Source organism: Poecile atricapillus, chromosome 12, assembly GCF_030490865.1.
Source record: "Poecile atricapillus isolate bPoeAtr1 chromosome 12, bPoeAtr1.hap1, whole genome shotgun sequence".
Lineage (NCBI taxonomy): Eukaryota > Metazoa > Chordata > Aves > Passeriformes > Paridae > Poecile > Poecile atricapillus.
The window spans coordinates 12,700,248-12,712,337 of NC_081260.1; the positions used below are offsets into that span (position 1 = coordinate 12,700,248).

Consider the following 12,090-nt stretch of genomic DNA (forward strand, 5'->3'; position numbering starts at 1 on the left):
CCATATTTTAGGATGATGTACAAGTTTTCATTTCTAGGTAAGCTTTCATTGGTATCTGTGTTAAATCTGCCTGTTATGCACAACTTGTCTGTTTAATGATGGCTACGTGACCATTCCTTCAGGCACGGGACAGATCTGCAGTTTACGGAATCTGGAGTAGCTTCATGTACATCACAGAGGTTTTACAGCTTTACAGTGACTGAAGAACTTCACACTTAAATTCATGCCCCTTATGGTACCCCATTGCTAAATAATACTTTTCAGACACTTCCAAAATCTGGCTCAGAAGAACACACTAATTATAGCAAAGCAATTGTGCCAGGCACATAATGGACTTTTGACTCCCTGCTTCCTGGCCAAAGGCTGTCACCACCCCAAACCCCACAACGGTAGTGCCAAAAGCAGAACAGCTGAAGGCTTTGAGACCTTCCTGTGATGTCCCAGCACATCACAGGACAATTCCCAAGCCTAGCACTGCAATCAGAGGGAACATACAGACACCAGCAGGCCCCAGGGATGTCAAGACACATCAGACAATCCCATTACCTCTCCAGCATCATTGTCCCTCCTAACCTTCTACAGCCCCTTGGGAACAAGGGAAAGAAAGGAGCTATAGCAGCCTCACTGTTGCTCCCTCAACAGCAGCCAAATGGAGAAACACAAATAAATGCAATATTTCCAGAGTGTTCTAAAGAAATAAGCACTCTGCAGCAGCTCCTGTGCCACCTGAAGTCCAGCTCTCCCACACGGGCTCTGTGGGCAGGGGAGCTAGGAACCCATCTTGATCTGCTTCTGGTTTGACCCAGCCCTGTGTGTCACCCCTCCACCCCAGCAGCTGGAGTAGTGTTCACACAGGATACATGCAGATGTGCTCCTCCTGTTGCCAACCCATCTTATCTTGCATACCAAGGTGTAAGAGGGCCCAAGGAGACAGAAGGATCTGGCTTCAGCTCTTCTCCAGCCCATGTGATGAGGTAAGAGCCTCAGGCCAGGAGCATGCTCACTGAAAGGTCCATCTACAGCTCCTTGAAGAGGCATCTAAAGTTGCACATGATGAAGCTGGGCCAATACAGCTTCTGCATGGGAACTGGCAGGGACACAGGATCAAACAAATGTGTCTATTTGACACTGGCTAAAATTTTTGTATCACTCAGGACCTGCAGGAATTGTAGCAGCTCATTTCTTTCTTGAACCACGTCCTGGATCTGAAGGAATCCCACAAGCAGAATATACAAAAGGCAACAGACTTCTCACCACCAAATTCTGTAGCCAGTGCCTCCCCACTGCAGCAGAGGAATTACACTAAACCCTTGTAGCAAAGAACTTACTTGATGAGTTTACCTCATCCAGCTGCTCGTGCTTTCCCTCTGGACAAGCTCTGACCACCACAAACACAGCAGCAGCTCCGGACAGTAACTTTTTCTGACATTATTTTTCCCGTGTGTTTGTGTGCACACATGGGTATGGCACCCTTTGTAACACGATTTGGTCATCTGCACCAGTGAAAGGGTTAATTCAGTTCAGTATCCATGTGATAGTCCTGCACTGATCCAAATGAACAATTTCCACTAATTAAATGCCAGGCAGCCTCCCATTTTTGGGCTGGGAAAGCCACATTCCTGCTCGAATGAGCATCTGAACAAAGAGGCTTGTGCCACTTCTCTGCATGGCATGGAAAGCAATTCTTCAGGAAGACTGACAGATAAAAACACACTGCATGCCCAAGTCAGAATTTCCCACGTGCTGGTTAACAAACTTCTCGTTATTTTTTGCAAGACAAGCACTGGATTAAATTTTTGCAACAAACAATTTAATTGCACCTCAAAGTTCCCCTCAGATCTCTATCTTCTGGGACCAGATCACACTTTCACCCTTCTGCACTCAGCGAAGAGGGGCTGGGTCTGCTGCCAGGTGTGACAAACACAGAATGACCTGAGAGAGGGCACAGGTAGCACCTGTTCCCTGGCAAGCAGCAGAAGCAAAATGAGCAGTTTCCTCTGAAGATCATACATGCTCTTATCACTCATGAAGGGTTCAGAGGAGGTAACATTCCAATGACCAGCTGCAAACCTTTCGATGTGTCAGAGCAGGAGGACTTGTACAAGTAGCTTCTCCAGTAGGGTTTGTTCAGTGGGGGAGTAGTTATGGGCTCTCCCACTCTGCCAGACCATGTCTCCTCAGAGTAGTGGCTCTTGAAAAGGGCAGCAAGGCACTGTGCAGGTCCTGCCTATGCTGGGTCAGCCGTGAGCAGGGCAAGTGAGAGGCTGGACATCAATCACAGCATTATTCTACCACTGCTGGCAGAAGCTGGGCCCTAGCAAGGCTTTGTACTGCTGCTGCCTAAAACTCTGATAAGGAAGCCTCTTGACTACGTAAACACAAAAAAAAAAGGCTTTGGAGAGGAAGGGGAGCAGATCAGCTTCTCCTCCCTAACTCTGGGAATGAGAAGCAACATCAGCTTAATAGCTCACAGCTCCTCTGTGTCCACTCTTCCCTCTCTCTGCTACAGCTGGGCAACAGGAGCTCTTTCTTTTAAAATGTGTTGTGTCCCTTACTATTTGGGAAAAGAGGAAGGAGTTGTCTTGTATGGAGCCAGGACTGACTGCACTGTGAGGATGGCTTTTGCCTCACTATGAGGCATCATAAAGCCAAGTAAAACATTATTTGAGAGTCATAAAACAATCAAAGACAGCATATATGAAGACAGCTTGCAGGCAGAAGCTTGGGGGGCAGATCCCATGCTTGAGACTGAAGCAAAAGGCACCCAGAGCAAGGTCCCTTTGCTGACACTGTCCCACTGGGGAATGGGGGATGAACTACAGACAGAGCCAGCTGAAGGGACAGCCATGTCCCCAGCTTACCCAACACATGACCCAAGTCCCACACTGCACCTGTTTCAGTTCCCAGCACAGATCCCAAAGATGCTGGTTAGACCTCTTCCCCCTAAACCTCAGTTGTACTCATTACACAGAACACTTTTGTGCAGGGCAGTTACCAGCATGGCACTGGCCAGGCAAGGCTGTGATGTTGGGAATACAAAGAAAAGTTACTGGATCTGTCCTGCAACCACGCAGTCCTCTGGCATTTAGAGCATACTGCAGACCTAATGAGCTAAACTCTCCCTGAAACATTGCATCTTGTGACTCCAAAGCTGCCAGTGTTTGGAAAAAACACTTCAAAAGCCAGAGCTGCCACCCCCCAAGATTATTCACTGTCTCCAAAACACATCCAGGCTTCAAGAGGCGAAGCTCAGACATTAATGGATGGTGTGTGGGGCACAGGACTGGCATGTCTGAATGCACACTGAACATTTCTGGCTGGGATGGGCAGTCTCCCCAGGCACTAACACCACAGACCAAGAGCAGAAGGCTTTCATGCAGACTAAGATGGTTACATGCAAAGCGAGAAGGTGAAAGGTCCAAGTACCAGGTCAAAGGTTGCCTCGAGCGGTCGCTTCAGTGATCTGACAGCTGTCTGAGTCTTAATTAGCAGGCAGCGAGCACATGATGGCAATGGGCCGGGGAGGGGGATCAAGCACAGTAACAAAAACAGCAAGCAGAGGTGTGTCAAGAGAGAGCAACAATTTGGGAAGGCGAAGAGAAAAAAAATTAAAAAGTGAATGCATTATACAATATATTAAAAAGACGAGGCATGCACAACATGGGGTGGCTGGGTAATTACCTGGCCTAGTGACAAGTCAGTTATTTTGCCTCGGTAAGTTTTAAAAGTAAAGAAATGTCATCACAGGACATGTGCTTTGGAGCTTTGTCACATCAGCTGGCACAGCAGGGCAGGAGCACTCAGGGATTAGCACCTGCACAGGGACTGGCACTGGGCTCCAGCCCTCATGCTGCAGCTACACATCATGCAGAGGCCAGCAGAGCACTCGTGGAGAGGGAAGGACCATTGGAAAAGGAGGGAGCTTCAAGCACATGCTTAAGTGCTGTCCTGAACTGGGGACTGAGCCTTACCCAGCTCATCCAGTGCTGCACTGACTCCAGCCAAGCAGCAGTGAGTGAAGCTACTACTTGTGCACATAAAGTAACTGCAGGATTGGGTCCCTCAGAAATGCTGAACTTAGATTTGAAGTCATTCTAAATCTGTTTTAGAATGTAGAACCATAGTCTAGCATCTGTTTTCCCCTCCAAGAAAATGGAGAACCTTTCCTCCCTTTAATAAAGTCTTACACCTCAACAGGTACAGTGAATGCATGAAACCTTGAAAGTCAATGAATAATGTAGGTTGTTTTGGTAGCAGGGGCGATGCAACAAGCCGTCAATAAATATTTTAAAGGTTCTAGTTAACAGCATACAAATAGGGTTAATTACATTTTTAAGAGAAGCCAGCAGAATGAATAAAACATGCATTGGCTTTGGTTAAATAGCAATGTCCTAGATAATTAGTGAAAAGGTAAAGATTCAATTGTGAAAAACGCAAGAGTTTCATTGCAGAAGATTATTTTTCAACAGACCTGGACTCTTATTTCAACAATAAAAACAGTAAGAAAACTAATAAATAAACTCCACAGGACAAATAAATGCTGCAGTAAAAATTAATTGTTAAAATTACATTCCAGGTAATATTGATGCTACAAGGAGAGCAATTGTTTAATTTCTAGAACTGCCATGGCTCTGCATTAAATTTCATTATGAATTAAAAGCAACCTCCTTTATTATCTTAAAAAAAAATAAAAAGGTATTTAGAAAAATGTTAGTGGCCTTAATTCTAAATCAAAGAGGCGTCAAGAGCCTTTTTAATGTTAATTTAAAAAAAATTGAAGAACTCATAGGAGAGATGGAAGGGACTGCTAGAGATCAGCTAGATCAACATCCTGCTCAAAGCAGGGTCAACTACAGAGGCTTGCTTGAGACTCCATTCAGGCAGGTTGTCAGTACCTACTAGGATGGAGAATCCTGTTGTAGTGTTAGACCTTTCTTTGGTAAATAATTTTTTCCTTATGTTTAAATTGAATGTCCTGATTTTCAATTTGTGCCCACTGCTTCTTATCTTTTAATTGGGCACCACAGGGAAGAGTTTCCCTCCACCTTCTTTATGTCCCACATCAGGAATTTATGCACATGGGGTAGGATCCCCTGGGCCTCTCCCTCCTTCCCCAGCTCTCTCATCTCTGGAATTAACAGGTCCCATTAAACCAAACTCAACAGAATGGCAAACATTTATACCAGCTAGGAGTCACCTGGTGAGTCTTCCTTGACTCATGTTCAGAACTGTAGAAATAAGTAGTCCCAATTCAACTTAAAATGCAGGTGGGACAATCTCTACCAGGTCCAGGTCAGGAAGGCACCATTGTATTGTGAATTGTAATTTCACTAAGTCTTGGCAAGGGTATTGGACATAAGTTTGCTAAGTTCAAGCAACAGATATCATCTGCTTTTTGCAGAGAACAGGCCAGGGTCTCCCTGAAAAGGATATATTGTGTATTGAGGAAGCCAAACTGACCCCTATGACTCAGCCAGGGAAGGTGCTGGGTGCTGCTGCACTCGCATTCATGTCACACCACAACGTCATGTCAGCAAATCACAGGGCTGGGCACCGTGTCCCTACCTGGTGAGATGTACTGTGCACTGAGGGCTTCATGCTGTGGTGAGCACAGAGACAGGATGAAGAGATGGAATGCATTTTGCACATGCTCTCAGCTCTATTTACAAAGGCAGCCATTTACAAAGCTCTCTACTTTTCCAGAAGTGACACATATAACACGTGAAATCTCTTAGCAATGGAAATGCAGCTTGACAAGAGCACTACTTACCATTGCAGCTGCAGCTGTCTGGTTCACCTGGTGTTGAGCTGCCTTGATTTTGGCTTGCAGGTGTGCAGGGGGATGAAAGTACTTGCATTTCTCCCTAGAGCATCGACCTTTGATGTAATCCATGCAAACTGTAACAGTATTTTCATTTGTGTCTATCATTGCAATATCTATAGGGTGAGCATAGCGGCAATCATTCTCACCACGTGTGCAATTTCCACGCTGAAACTCTCGACAAACCTTAAAAGAAAGTCACATTGTTGAGCAGAACATTAAGTTACTTTTCATTTAGTATTTTCAACACAGAATATCAGTTCAGTTGGCCACATTAAACCATGTGTATATTCTAAATCCATGCTCATCTGGGGTAGCACATATATCAGCAGACACAGGGGCAACTGGTGCTACTCACAACTGCTTCAAGAGGTGAAAAAAAACACAACGTTAATAAAGCCAATTACCAAATGCAAGTGAAGTACAAAAAATTTGTGCAGAATGGAAAGTGACCCCAGAGAATCAATGTCATTTTGACAAAACTTGTGTAGCTCAGGATTTCTTCCCTGCCTCTAAAGCTTAAATGTTAATAACTCGGCCATTTGTGTCTCACCTGGATTATGTATTTGTTATAAAGCACACTCTTGGGTAGGACATTTAATTTCTAAATGTTACATGCTACTGCTATTTGCAGCAAGTACTTTTTCTTAAACATGAGGTGCCTCTTTCACATAAATAGTCTCCCTGCCCTTCACAATAAAACCCCGACCCTGGCATTATGTGACAGCACATTTGATTACACAGCACTGTGTTTGAAGGTGTTGCCAAAATTACTAGTTGTACTAGGAACCTGCAGATCCTCGTAAGTTATGACCACTGAAGCATCAGAGGCAGAGAAAAAGATTTCACAAAAAGTCTGCAAGGTTTCTTGTCTGAGGAACTGAGAGAAGTTGTTGAATAATATAGCAAGTGGTGTAGCTCACATACCAATGTGCAATCAGACTGAGTGTGGGGAAAGGTGAGATGTCAGCAAGGCAAGATAAAGTACATAACACAAAACAATGTGTTTTGAAATTACACCCTTCTCTGCTATCTTCCCATGTTATAATTTACACCTGCAGGGGCCTCTGAATTCAGGTCCTCAGCCCTTATCTCCTGCAGAGTCTCTGCTTAGGGTTTGAAAGACATTTACAACTCCTTCACCAATAAGTCCCAGCATGTCCAGCCAACTGGGGAGGGAGAGCCATCTTTCCAACACCCCACACTCACCACTCTCATCAGTGTAAAGCTTAAAGCTTTTGGTTAAAGCTCAATAAGCCCATCTCTAGAAAAGGGAAATGTCTGTTACCTCCAAAACATCTCCTACCCAATGAAGTTTAAGGGCAGACCATCTAGTTGTTTTTTTGGAGGTTTTTTTAAGCATGGCAGATCACATACAAAAAAATAATCCTAACCATGCTCTAATACCCACTGATACCAGAAGAGTGAGTTTTCCCAAATTTCCAAGGATTTGGGAAAAGGTCCCGCAAGAGTGTCTGCTCTGGCAGAGAGCAGCAACCCTGTGCTAGGAAAGCTGCAAGTTAAGCTCTCTACTGTGCTGCATCAGGTCATTTCAGCAGAGAGCAACAGCTGGGAGCACATGTCCTGTTCATCCCTGTCAGCAGTATTGTATCAGATGTTCAAATACCTCCAGTTTATCCGTACGCATCAGTTTCTGCCCAGCAGAGCCTCCCGGTACTGTAACAGTAGGATTTCCAGAAACCAGGACAGGAGTATTTGGTAAAAGCTCTGCAGGAACTAAGCCCATCCCAGGAGAAACATGACTCAGGTAGGGACTAAAAGCCATTGTGGGGCTTGTTGCAAGCGATGGAGTCACAGGAAACGTTGTCTGTGTACAAAAAGAGGAAAAACAAAGTATTAGTTAAAAAGCTCTGTCTTGGATTACCCATCAAAGCCTTGCATCACACTTCAATCCTTTTAGACAATTTGATTAGCCACATCAAAATGCTGTGCTCTCCAATCTATTCATCTATTGCCATTTATTTCTGATCCATTCGCTTCTCCTGACTCACAGATTTGTGACTCATCCTGAATACAAGGCATCTTTATTTGTCAGATCAAAGCATATTGATGATCTTTATAGTTTAATGACACAATTAAGGATTTCATGCCAGCAATTAGGGCAGGCCCAAATTAAACAGACTTTTCATTCCCAAATAAACGTCTCAGCTTCCTTATGCCTACACTGCAATGCTGTACAGAGACTCCAAGGTAAACTGCAGTTTCAGGACCTGGAAGCAGGTAACCCCATTAGCTGCACTACTGCATCCACCATCAGCCTGCCCTGAACTTCATGTCAGCATGGCCAGTGGGCCTCAGGTTAGACCACAGGCATCATTCAGTCAGGTGAGGTATCTCTGCTGCAGTATGCTCGGTTAGTCAGGCATCCTGAACATCTGGGGTTGGTTTCAGAGCATCAACAGACTCCAGGCAAAAGCCATTTTGCAGAAGGATCTAAGTCTGTGCTCCTTGTGAATGGCAGCAAGAGGACACCAAACTCATTAATGTCACAACATACCAAATCTCATGGCTGTGGCAAGAGCAGGTGAGTCTTGAGCTTGGAAGAGCAATGACAGAGTGTACCAGATGAGATGGCTCAAGTGGACTAGTGTGAGGTCCAAAACCCCATCTGCGCTACAAGGAGCCGTGTTCTCTTTGGGACAGAACAAAATGCCATAAAGACCTCGACCACTTCAGGTCCCTACATTGTGTTGGGCAGGTCCTTTGAAAGCAATAGAGCTTCAGTGCTGGGGGCCAGAAACACTCCCCTGATAGGAGCTGCTCCAGCAGCGCCCATCTGGGAAAGGAGCTGCTGTGCTGGCAGGCAGGTGAGCACAAGGCTCCTAAGCAGATGCTCAGTCAGGGACTAGCCCCTAAAACCATGGAGTTTGTGAGGTTTGAAAGCACCAGATCCAAAGTATTCTTGGGAATGAAACCAATTCCAGCTGATGAAAAACTCCACCTGCCCCCACTGAAGATGAGTGTGTGCATGGCAGCACTGCTGCTCCTGTAGCAGGGGCTCAAGCACCCCCAGGGAAAGCAGCCTGAAACTTGCAACCATTTTTATATTCCCTCCTGACACCTACTCCACTGTGAACTCTGGGTTCCAGTTAAAGCTGCTTACACTGGCAGGTGTCTGTGATACATCCTTGGGAGCTACAGTCTCTACTTGGCAATAATAATTACAAGTGTGCTTACACAATGGCCTGGGGCAGTTTTTTGGCCACACACACCCTTCCCTCCTTTTGTTTTGATACTTTTAGTCCAGTGAACTTCTAAAAGAAACCATATATGGATAGTGTGTTCCTCAACAGCATCTTCATCCTGGTACTTTCATACTTTGCTTGTTGCAATGTGGAAGAAGTTAACCCACAGTAACACCAGCCAACTGTCCTAACCCAGCTCTAGCTCAATAGTGCCCCTTCCTAAGGTCAGTGACAGCAAGCAGCTCCTGATCTGATGGGAAAAGGAATTGACAGAATATATCCCATCCTTTCCTCCTCAGTGAGGAGACAAAGCTTCCTGCATCAGTGGTGTTGGATGCTTCAAGTGTAGCAGAACCAAGTAATTCTCTTTCTGGGAGGGATTTCCAATTTTCCTTCTTGTGAGCCTTAGTCACCGCTTCAGCTGTTGGGAGACTTCAGCCACTAAAGCCAGAGATCCCCCAATCCACAGCCCTTTATTAAAAAATTTTCTTCTCTCTTTCAATTTTCTGTGGCTCCCAGACATTTTACTGCTAAAAAAGCTCTTTAGGATTTTTAAAGCTGTGACTCCCTGAACACTTCAGTGAGAAGGCAGCATCCATTAGACTATTTTCTTTTATGTGAGTACCAGTAATTACAGTGGTATCTGCTGAACTTCCGGCACCATTTGCACCTCAAATGCTATTTTAAGGAGTTTCTCCTGCCTGGTCAGTCTGCAGAGGTTATAGCGGGGCCTGACACATTGTCAGCATTTGTTTTATGTACCCATAGTAGTCCAAACTTTGCAGTTACATGTGGTTTGCACAAATGTGTGGGCAAACCTACCCTATGTTTTTCAGCACCTAATACAGCAGAAGTATCCTGACTGAGCAGGTGTGGCACAAACACTGCTCCAAAATGCCAGGAGATCCTTTAAAGCAAGCTTCTCCTGCTTGGGTTCAAACACAGCCAGCAGTCAGGCCAAGGACCTCACTGGTTTCTGAGACAAAGGGAAGATGTTCTTCCCACTGCAGAAGGCAGGATTTGTGCAGACTGGAAATGCTGGGGGCTTGCAATGCCTCACACTGAGTGAATTCACCTGAAACATCCACTAAGAGATTATATACCAGCCTCTTCGCCAAAGCTACTACAAAGGTGGAAGCAGGACCTGCTCCCTGAAACACAATTCCCATCGCCCTCAAAAGCAGTTCCTCTTCTCACTGCGAGCAATCAGCAAGGGGAATGGATCCAAACCCAAGCAGAAGCGAGTGGAGAAGAGTTGTGCATGAGGAACAACTGTGCAGTACGATCCACTTGCGATCCTGGAAACCTGCAAAGTGACGCTTGTAGGAGCAGGATGAGATTTTATTGCTGCTGCTGTTTGTTCAGCCCCTTTCCATGCCCTGACATCTGCTTGCATTCCCAAGGTTTCAGAAGTGCTCCTTCTGCCTGACTGCACCCTGTGCCTGCTTCCCTGACTGCAAGTGACAGTTGTGCTCCACACCCTGCCCGCAGGCTGGGGCTGATGCTCGCAGCCAAGCGGGTGCACAGCCAGGGAACAAGCAGACCTCACTCAACATATTAAACCTCCAAGAGCTGGGGTTTTAAGTCTGGAGTGCGTGAAGCACTCTGAGAACTGCGCCTTTGTGAGCTGGCACCAGGGAGCTCTGTATTTATTGTGGCTGATGAGGGGAAAAGATGGGCTGTGCTCACTGCCAGACCCGGCTGCCTGTCTTGGATTGGGAAATCCAGTCTGGCTCATGCATCAGTACCAGTAAATAGGGATGCTGCCAGCCAATTCTTTCCTCTACGTCTGTGCAGGTCCCCCATGTCCTCAGGGAATGTGAGCAGATTTCCTCCTTGCAGCCAGAACCCAAATTTAATTTTTACTCCAAGCAGTACTGCCCTCCTCAACATGCCTCCTGTCCACCTCTTGTGACAGCTGTGCTGCTTTTGTCCAGGATACAGTTGATTTTCTTCACAGTAGCTGGTGTAGGGCTGTGGTTTTGATTTGTACTGGAAACAGTGTAGATAATTCAGGGATGTTTTTGTTGTTTCTGAGCAGTGCTTACACAGGGTCAAGGGCTTTTCTGCCTCTCACCCCACCCAACCAGCAAGTTGAATGTGAGGGGCAGCACAAGGAGTTAGGAGGAGACAGAGGACAGCTGACCCAAACTAACCCAAGGGATACCCCAGACGGAATGGCATCATATTCCTGATATAAAGCTGTGGGAGGAAGAGGAAGGGAGGGACAGGAGACCTGACAGAGCAACATTATGGCTGTACACTAAAAAACCAAACTCTCAACTTAATTGCTGGTGTGCTCTAGGGCAAAACAGAGGGACTGAAAGTATCAGCACTTACTCCTGCTGCCCCTCTTAAAGCTCTTGCTAATTCAAGAAATACAGAGACATTGCAAATTAGCTTTTGTAAATCATAGCATAGAGACACTACTCCTGTGCAGAGGGAAACAGGTTACAGTGCAGCAGCAAAGAGTTCAGGCTGGTAGCAGCTCACAAGACTGGTTTACTGAGTATTAAAATGCTAGTAAGTATAGTAATAATCTTAAAAAGCTGAAATGACTGTTGTGAGAACACATCTCAGGGGGAGGGTTTCCAAGGACTTTGACAGCTCTGAGCGCCTCGCAGACCTCAAGCATGGATGCTCTTGAGTTGAGGGTGTGAGCAGAGAGAAGGAACTGTCCCAGGGAGGGACATTTGTTACCACTGGTGAAAACAGAACCTGGAACAGCTGATTTTGTGAACAATCTAGAAGTTGCATTCAATTTGGCTAGCAGAAAAAGCTAAAGCTAGAGAAGAAACACAGAGTGGGTGTGAAGAGGAAGGCAGAGGAGCGGTTGGTGTTTTGTCAAACATAAGCACTGTCTCAGCCAGGAAGTGTTGATTCTGAGTTACCTCAGACCCTAAAAAAGGGAAAGCCTGAAAATGAGAGGCCCACTGTAAATACAGAGGTGTTGATAGCCTGAAGGAGGGGAGACAGGTCACTGCTAAGCAGCAATATATGGAAAGCACACAAAAAACAATGGCAGCTTAGTCTGGTGATAGGAACTGAAGATAAAGATCTCAT

The 12,090-nt window shown here is 45.7% G+C and overlaps 1 protein-coding gene across 11 annotated transcripts in view; it reads right to left on the reverse strand.

Moving 5' to 3' along the window:
• Nucleotides 1-12,090, reverse strand: part of MBNL3 (muscleblind like splicing regulator 3) — a 92,256-nt gene that overhangs the window by 17,340 nt on the left and 62,826 nt on the right. For all 11 annotated transcript variants that reach the window (XR_009278547.1, XR_009278546.1, XM_058847978.1 and 8 more), the window contains 2 exons: nt 7,449-7,649; nt 5,771-6,007 (listed from right to left, as the gene is read on the reverse strand). Coding sequence is in view for 9 of the 11 variants with exons in the window: in XM_058847978.1 (XP_058703961.1) it covers nt 5,771-6,007; nt 7,449-7,649 (438 nt within the window). In the remaining 2 variants the exon portion in view is untranslated. The remainder of the gene's footprint in view (nt 1-5,770; nt 6,008-7,448; nt 7,650-12,090) is intronic.